This window comes from Cucurbita moschata, unplaced genomic scaffold (assembly GCF_002738365.1).
Source record: "Cucurbita moschata cultivar Rifu unplaced genomic scaffold, Cmos_1.0 Cmo_Scf00029, whole genome shotgun sequence".
NCBI lineage: Eukaryota > Viridiplantae > Streptophyta > Magnoliopsida > Cucurbitales > Cucurbitaceae > Cucurbita > Cucurbita moschata.
This window is the reverse complement of record NW_019268545.1, coordinates 1743178-1752468: the sequence shown is the minus strand read 5'-3', so window position 1 is coordinate 1752468 and position 9291 is coordinate 1743178. Positions and strand designations below refer to the sequence as shown.

Here is a 9291-nt window from a genome sequence, read left to right as displayed (position 1 = left end):
GATTTGATGTGAATCGACCGAACATTCCAATTAGTACTCACAATGAGAATGAAAAATAAATATGACTTGGAAGTATAACTTTCGAGATTTTGATCAAATTACCCATATTTCTTCACTACATTCATTTCGATTTGATTTCAATAGATTGTGAGTAGTCATGGAATTGCTTCCAAGAATTTGGGAGACAGTTTAGCCCTATCACTTTTCAAATACAGAAATTATAACATCTCATTTATTTTATAACATTGCCTATCTCAGGTTTGACAACATAACATACATGCGTACGTCCATGGCTATCTTCGCTAGACATTTATTAGAAACAGTTATCGACCTCAAACACATGTCTTGTTACTCCGACTACCTACTCAATGGCAACCTAGGCAGTTTAGCCCTACTTTAGAAGTGGTCGAATACAGATAACATTCCATGGACTTTATGACATCGCCGATGAAGTTTGCCAACATAATATGTCTACCTGCGTCCATTGCTATTCTCGACCCATATACCTCAAACACATGGCTCGGTACTGTGACTACCTACTCAATGGCAACCTAGGCTTAAAAAAACTGCTCCAAATTAATTGCTACTGCCCACTTTACTGGGTTGTGATAGTTTACTTAGGGCATCCGTTTATGACAAAATGAAAGTCATTATCAACGTTAACAAAGATATATGGAGGATCAACGTTAACAAAGATATATGGAGGCTTTTTACATGGATTACCTTATCCAATTAAGATTTTCGACTATCGGTTGTAATGGTAGATCCATCACATCAATCCAGGAGCACACATGAAAGCCTTCTCTTTTTGTAAATTTTTTAGAGGGTAGATGATGAGAGTGGTAAAGACGTACTATAGTAATGGTAGATCCATCCACATTAATCCATGAGCACACATGAAAGCCTTTCTTTTACACATGAAAGCCTTTCTTTTTTTGGCAAGTTTTTTTGAGAGGGTGGTAAAGACGTGACAACATGGTTGGATGTCTAGTTACATTTACTTGATTATAAACTTGTATATCACACATAAATTCATATTTATTTAACCGTTAATTTTGTTTGTTTTTTCTAAATTTAAGATTTATGTGTGTTTTATCAACTATATTTGAATGAAAGGTATTTAATTTAAGGATGAGGTCTCTATTTATTTATTATTATTATTATTTTTGAAAAATAATTTATTGTAAATAGAGGTAACTTTTATTTACTATAATTGCAATTGCAATTAAATAATAATTAAGGGAAAATACAACTTTGCCCTTTCCCACCCCTCTTTCAAATCGGCCGAAACCAGCCAAAACCCTTAGCGGATGCAAACAACCGCTAAAACCCTGCGGCCGCAACCGCTCAAACCCTGCCGCCGTGTAAGCCGCCGCTAGTAGCTTCCCGTCGACCTGATGTCATTTCGTTCTTCTGCAACGAATATGGCTTTCAGGTTCCGGCGACTCAGAGAAATCTCAAAGTCGTTGCCTCAATTTTACTCAGGTACTCCTCCGCGGATCCGTGTTCCATCTTAATTTGAATTTGACTCGAATAGGTTCGCTTGCTTGGTTGCATCTAGTCATCTTCAATTTTTTCTTTATCTGATTGCAATTTTTCTTTGTTCGAGTCAGGATATTACCATCAGAATCATCATAGGCATGCTGTTAGCTCATTGCCATTTTCCGTTGCTCCATCTTACGTTTCTGAAGGAGTTGAGAGAAGGATTTTAGAGAGTGGTCGCCACCTTCTGCGGTATATATGATTCATATGTTTACAGCTTTGCTAGATTTAAATTTTGTATCCCTGCTTGTATGCCATGAGTTATTACAGCTTTACGAAGCAGAACCAGTTGCTTAAAATGTTTCGAAGTGGTTATGAGTGTTGTTAGACTATAACTATTTGGGAGAATTTACTGAGAGAGAGACATTAAGGATAAATGATCAAGGAAACTTTCAAAATTGATGGCCTTGTCCTCGAACATATGTCACTTCTCCCCACCCAAATCAAGCAGAAAAAAACCTATTTAGATATGAGAGCCTTAATCTTCAACTTTAAGTCTGCTATGCCTAAGCGGCCTTCAGACTTTGGAAGCTTAACCTTTTGCCAAGGAATTGGTAACAGAGAATTGGTGAATCCATGTGATGGATGAATTATCTGTAAAACTGACCAACTTAAGACCTGTAGGTCGGTAAATAAGCCCAAGTACCATTGCGCCAGGGGCACTTTTTAGCTTCATGTTTTTAATAAAGGGCCAACCACTCCATTTTTCAAATCACCATCTCATTATGCTAAAATCACCTCCTAAAATCCATTGCTTCCTGTAAAATTACATTCAACTATCTCAGCTTTAATGAAAAATTCCCGAGGGTTCTTTAGAATTTTCTTTGATCTTTGTTTTGTTTACCACAAAAATGTGGTATATGTTGAATGATCTTGAGCTTGTTGAGTGGTACTGTTACTTGGTTCGTAGTTTCAATCTTGTAAATTTTGTTTGTCTATCTGACTTATATTCGACAGTCATTTTCAGGTTTTCCACCACAATGGAGCTGCAATGCGAGTCTTCTCCCACAAATGACGTTTTATCCTTCATTAAGTCAACTCTTGATAAATCTGAAGGTTGTACATTTTCCTTTTCTTCGGACCTCCTTTTCTTTTCTATCAATACCCCTACCTGCCATCATAGTAAAGGTTTAAATTTATGGTTAGACAAGCCATGATATTTTGAAATATAATCATTTTTTTTTCTTGAAAGAAAATCATTTAATATATTTTTATATGGAGATTTACATGTTATTTTGTTACTTTTTGTTTTCTGAAATAGTAAGCTGCTGAACCTCAGAAGCACAATTTACACAATTATAAAATGATTTTCCAGAGTTTGTACTTTACGATTTGAAAAGTTCCTTTTAAAATTGCAATGGAATGCATTTTCTCGTTTATTTATTTTTGTGCAAATGTGCAGGTCCTAACCACTATTGGTTGAATATATGTGATGGAAATAAAGGAATATCTGAGAAGGATGGAATCTACTTAATTCTTGCTGATCAATTTCTAGAAATGACGAGTTCGGATTCTGTTGTTTTGGTCGAAAATGTAAAGTTCCTTCAGCACAGGTAATGGAAGTTCATTTTAGGATCTCACTACTGCTGTAGTGCAGTAGACTGATCTGGAATTTTCTTTCTTTATAGGTTTCCTCAGCTTCATGTGATTGGGCTTCAGTGTTCCAATACTCCATCTGTCGCTGAAAAAAGTGAGATGATCCAATTTATAATGAGGGAATATGTTTCCTTTCCCATTTTGTTATCCAATAAGATTTTGGAGGTGAGTTTAAAGTGTTGCTTTCTCTTCCTTATGTATGTATTTAGATTGAGAGATAGAAAAGGGAATCGATGATTTTCTTGCCTCCTGGGTTATTGTTGGGACTTGTATAACAATATGTTAAACCTCCAATTACAAAAGTATATTCTAGGAAGGGTATAAAAAAAAAAAAAATCTGCTTCAAGTGATGGTTAGAATGGACAATTATTGTATTTAGGATAGTGTTTGACAGTTATTGTATTTAGGACAGTGTTGGACTGATATTGTGTTTAAAAGTTTTATCTTTTCTTTAAATACGTTTGGTTTGATCTTCTGTAGAATGGGATATGGGATATGTGCAGTTTTCTTCTCGATCGAAGTAATGTAGGGAGAGAAGATTGGCTCTCTTGAACTGTTTAATTAGCGAAGATTGGCCCTCTTGAACTAATTAATTTGTGATGGGTTGTAATCTCTTTCTTTTTCTCCAATAATAGTTAAAGGAGATGTTTATCACATTTCATTTGAGATGGGTATCAACTATAATGTGATAAAACGTTCTCAAAGATGGTAAAACAGCAGAAGGGTGAAATCAGTTCATGTCATACTTGTTGTATCGGGGCCCTAGTCTTTTTATTATATGGTTTGCTCATCACCCATCATTCTAATCTCTGAAATGGCTTTGCCCACTATCGGGGCCCTACTCTAGGCATTGATATGTTAACGTATCATTTTAATCAACTGGAATGATGTTCATGAGTTCTTCATCGTCAAAGAAAGTCAATGGCACTTAGACGAGCATATTTTTTTGTCTTTTCTCTTGAAATATTTATCTTTGAAATTCTATTATTTCAAATCTTTAGAAGACTATTTTCCTCCTGTTTTGAACATTTACTGCAAGAGTGTCCAGTTCTAATACGGTTGACTGATTCAGTTTCTGAATCTTTGTTGTGCAAATAGATGGGGAGGGGGTTCTGTTATATTATCTCCAAGGACTTCAGTAATCCTTTGCTCATCAGTGAGAGGGACACAGACCTTAATGTTCTTCGGAAAGGTATGCATCTTTTTTCTTGCTCTTGGCGCTTTTACTGCAACATTATTTTTAATTACTATTGAGTCTGGATTCTGGTCATTTTGATGCATTTTATCCTCGTAGCTTGCTGTTGTTATTTATTTATTTTTGGATAAAAGACAATTCAATGCTGAATATGTCTCTTTGTTTTCCATAACATCTTTGTTTATGTAAGTAGTCATTTAATTGATGTTTACGTTATGCATGCATATATATTTCATAGTGTTCATTATTCTCACACCGTATGCACATTCAGCTATTGAGGAGTTGCTTGAACCAGAAAATGAGAAATCTGGTCTGCCAAATATTGGGAGAACTACTTATCTGAAACATGCGGAGATCATTAAAGAACCATATTCATGTTTGTTCATGCAGAATTTTATTCTTCACTTTCCAGGTACAGCTTTCAAAGAGATGTTTTTCTCTTGTCCTATATTCCCTAGAGTAAACATCCCTAGAAGCAAAGCTTTTCTCTCTACAAAGGAGTTACTACCACTTGGAAGACTCTTTTTCATGGCAATCAACATTTTATAATGTCTTCGATCAATTTCCACTGTCGCAGGTTGTATATCTGCTGATGAAAAGGGTGGCCGACTCTTCCTTTCCGATAGCAATCATAACCGGATTGTTATATTTAATGGCAACGGGAAGATCCTGGACATGGTATGTTTAATATTTAAATATTGATCCAGTCGGTGATGATTAGGTACCAGATATCCCTGTTTTTCTAGGTATATTAATAACTCGGTGAGTAAAAAAAAAGGATAAGGTATTCTATTCATTATTTATAATTGCACTTTTCTTCTTCAGTTCTCTCTATTCCTTGGATGTCACAAAAATACCGTCATAAATAGTGATAATGATGGTTGTGTCATTAGAACTTGAAACATTATGATTATAATTTTAGGACCTTGATTGAACGGGACCTGTTCTATAGGTTGCAGTACTGCATCCTTGAGTTCTATTTAGTTCTGCTTCTAACATAAAGGTGTAGTTTCAAGACTGTTGATTCTTTCAATCATTTTAGACTTCTACACTATTTATTTACCATACCTTATATCTCAAAACTGATTACCGTATTATTGCATTACATGGTTGACATGCTTACATTTTCATATGTCAGATTGGTTCTTATCCAGGTTTTGAGGACGGAGAATTTGAATTGGTCAAATTAGCTCGCCCAGCAGCTTCCTTTTATCATGCTACTCAGGATTGCCTGTATTTTGTGGACTCTGAGGTACGCACTAGTTCATCCCGACAATTATTTGAACTTTCAAGTCCATGTGAGACCATTATCAGAATTAGCTTTAGTCCATTGTGTAAGCCGCAGATTCTATATTGCCGTCTGCAAGTAAAAGTTCGAAATGATGAGAAAAAGATATCCGTGTGAAATAAGGTGACAGGCTGGAGACCTTTTTTTTTTTTGCCAAAAAACATCGCCATAAAATTAAAATCATTGTTTTTTTTCAAATGTTTCCTTTGAACAAGTGACCCCAAATTATGTTTCTGCTCATTTGTAGACATTTTAGTTGTTTGTTCTTGAAAATTCCACTACCTATCTGTCTCTGTTAACTTCAATGATATTAGTCAGTTTATCTCTCAGCGGCTCTAATAGTCTCTTAAATTTTTACTGTTATTTAATTTTGACTATCCAGAACCATGCCATTAGGAAAGCTGATTTGGGTAAGCGCGTTGTTGAAACTCTTTATCCAGCAAACTACTCAAGTACGAAGAGTACTCAGTTATGGAGCTGGATCAAGGACCGACTTGGTTTGGGAAGCATTCCCGACAGAGAAGTGGAAGATTTCAATCCGCAGTCTCTGATGTTTCCTTGGCACATGATTAGATATATGGATGATAGATTATTAATTTTAAATCGCAGGTAGAATGGAAGTGTGCACAATACATTATTTTATTTACTCAACAAATTGATCATTTGTTATATGTTTTTACAGTTTTTCCCCTTGTGTACATGATACCATATATTTCTTATCTGAAGTAGAGCGTTTACAGCACGACGTGACAATCAATATGAGTGCTGGTTCTTAAAATCTACGTTGGTTTTGCTTCATTTGTTTGCAGTCTTGGGACACTATGGACCATGGATTTGGCTTCAGGAAAAATTATTGAAGTTGTTAAAGGTACAGAATTTATAGATTCCTTTCTTAACCCTGATGTCGATGGGAAAATTTAATTAGAAGATTGGTGTTATGAATAGGGCATTCAAAGATTATGGAGAACTATGGGCAGTTGTTCATGGACACAATGTCTGTTCTGAAACAGATACCTGATGGTATGTTGCAGCTGCAAAGAGATGCAAAGACTATCACAGGGGAGCTACCATACTTGGATCTTTTATCTTCTCTAACACCCTTTCAAAATTGCCTAATCATTTGCGACTCAGGTACCAATATTCAATCGATGAATTGTTTTTCTGCTTAACCTATCATCTTTTACTAGTTTTTTTAGCCCGTACTTCTCTCTTGAAGTTGGACAGGTAATTATGAAATATAATAGAGAATCTGGTGAGAGCTCAAGCATCCAATTTTCAAACTTTGGGGTCCTTGGATTACCGTATTGGTTTGCTCCACCTCCAGAGAAGGTTATTTCCACGTAAGTGTATTGACTTGATTTGGGTGTCTGCAGCTATGTTTATGTGTCTGACATTGATAGAATTTAGTGACTATGGGCCTAGTTACTGGATGGGATTAATTTGTATTCTTCAAACTCATTTATCATCATCATCGTCATCATCTTGGTGTTGTAGGTTTGGTCCTTTTTTGCGTTTGTTCTGTTTTTAAGCTCGTTAACTTCTTGTAGATCCATTTTTGTTGATACTGCAGTGCCGATAGTTTCCAAGGAGCTGGGATTGATCATATTCACTTTTTCAGACTGCTGCCTGGTACTTTCTTATTGGAGATTGACGTGTTAGATTTACCATTTCCTCGATAGCAGTTTAGTTCAGTCGTAGCTCTAGTATGGTTTTCCACTTGGACCTGGTTTAGGAGATTTTATGTGTTACAATATCTGTCTTCATTGTAGACCTAGTCTTTAATTATACGAATTTTCACTGTCCATACAGGTAAGGTTGGTATACATATCAATGTTGATCTTCCTACAGATATTGAACTAGTGGAATCAATACAAGAAGACAGCATATGGCGTCAGACAAGAGGAACTGCAACTGAAATTTCAATCGTCGAGAAAGTTTCTGGGCTCTCAGAAAAGGTAACCTTGCTACGCACTTTTTGTTCAAGTGACATTTTCTTGTTTCTAGAATATCTGTTAGCGTTCGTGCGGTGTAGGTCGGTTCTGCTCAACAGTGGTATGATGAATTGGATAGTCTAGCCTTTTCACCACAAGAATCAGAAGTGGTGGAAGATAATATAAGAGCTGTTAACCATATTGGAGACGATAAGTTTCAAATTGAGTGTGCTGTCAATACAAGTCCTGGAACTAGCGAGGTATGAATTCTATCTTTTCTTTATTTTAGGAAACAGAGTTATATCATTAATTAAGCAAACTGGCACTGGCATCTCTTCTCGTGTATAGTCATCAATTTTGTCTCTCTTTAATTAATTAGTTTACATTTGCATGGTTATTTTTGTTGAGGATTATTGGGAGGGAGTCCACGGAATGCATCTCCATTGGTATGAGGCTTTTTGGGGAAACCAAAAGCAATGCTACGAGAGCTTATGCTCGAAGTGGACAATATCACATTATTGTGGAGATTCATGGTTCTTGACATCGTATCAGAGTCATGTCTAACAAAGGGTGTACTTTGTTCGAGGGTTCTAGAGGAGTTGAGCCTTGATTAAGGGGGTTGTTCGAGAGCCCCATAGGTCTCAGGGGAGGCACTATGGTATACTTTGTTTGAGGTGAGGATTGTTGGGAGAGGAGTCACATATCGTCTAATTAAAGGGTCAATCATGAGTCTATAAGTAAGGAATACATCTCCATTGGTACGAGGCCTTTTGAGAAAACCCAAAGCAACACCACGAGAGCTTATACTCAAAGTGGACAATATCATATTATTGTAGAGAGTCGTGGTTCCTAACAATTTCAACCTAAAGAGGGGTCCATCTTTTTACACGCACGCTCGCACACACCTCCACTTGAGTCGTGGTTTATTTTCAGTTGATAATTCCTCGCACCTCGAAACTGTTTTAGAAAAAATAAGACGGAAGCTGAAACGTAGCCATAATTTTGAAACAGGTTATAGTATATGCAGCCGTATATTTAAGGCATAGAAGAGGCCAAGATTGGGAAGGCAATGGTGGCAAACAAGCAGCAGCAGCAGCCAGGATAGCAGATTTATTGTACCCAGGAAGTAGAGGGAAGAAGATAAAAGAGAGCTGCATTCAGTTCCTTGTAAACTGTAAAAGAGACTTGAGAGAGGTGATATTTGTGAAACCTTTGCATGTGAGGATAAAGCTGGATACTATGGCGCACCCTAAAGCTGATAATTCCAAAGGTATTATCCTTACAGACTCCTCTGTAGAACTCAATTTATCTCTTGCCTCCTAAGAATAGATCATTATTTTGGTACCTTTTGTGGCTTATTGTTTTCTTGTTCTATGGTCATTCTATTGTTCTCATGGTGGAACAATATTGTTTATTATTATTAATTTCTTAAATTATTGAATATTAGGTCCTCCACATTATTTTCATGATCGATTCCTCCATCCCACCGTTCATTTTTAATTATTGGAACAATATTGTTAATTTTCGATCGTTCATTTCTGTCGTGAAATTCGTAGTTTTTGTGAATATTTTTATAGGTTCTCCACGTTATTCTCATGATCTATCTTCCTCCATCCCACCATTCATTTTTAATTATTGGAACAATATTGTTAATTTTCCATCGTTCATTCCTATCGTGGAATTCGTGGTTTTCGTAAATATTTTTATGGGTATGTTTTGGGTATGTTTTCATTGATTTT

At 36.2% G+C, this 9291-nt stretch overlaps 1 protein-coding gene across 4 annotated transcripts; it reads left to right on the top strand.

Moving 5' to 3' along the window:
* The first annotated feature begins 1281 nt into the window (after positions 1 to 1281).
* LOC111464050 lies at positions 1282 to 9018 on the top strand. Of its 4 annotated transcripts, none has more exons than XM_023108100.1 (17): positions 1284 to 1485; positions 1614 to 1734; positions 2510 to 2598; positions 2945 to 3095; positions 3171 to 3303; positions 4237 to 4330; positions 4605 to 4745; positions 4911 to 5011; positions 5472 to 5585; positions 6004 to 6230; positions 6431 to 6489; positions 6567 to 6752; positions 6838 to 6961; positions 7192 to 7250; positions 7431 to 7576; positions 7654 to 7812; positions 8564 to 9018. In XM_023108100.1, exons 1-17 carry the CDS (start codon positions 1398 to 1400, stop codon positions 8873 to 8875), a joined length of 2304 nt encoding a protein of 767 aa, XP_022963868.1. In that variant the 5' UTR covers positions 1284 to 1397; the 3' UTR covers positions 8876 to 9018. The 4 variants fall into 4 exon arrangements, 3 of the variants coding, with proteins under 3 accessions (XP_022963868.1, XP_022963869.1, XP_022963870.1); XM_023108101.1 differs by having other exon boundaries at positions 2500 to 2598; XR_002713983.1 differs by lacking the exon at positions 8564 to 9018 and having other exon boundaries at positions 1282 to 1485; positions 7169 to 7250; positions 7654 to 7789.
* Positions 9019 to 9291: the final 273 nt, after the last annotated feature.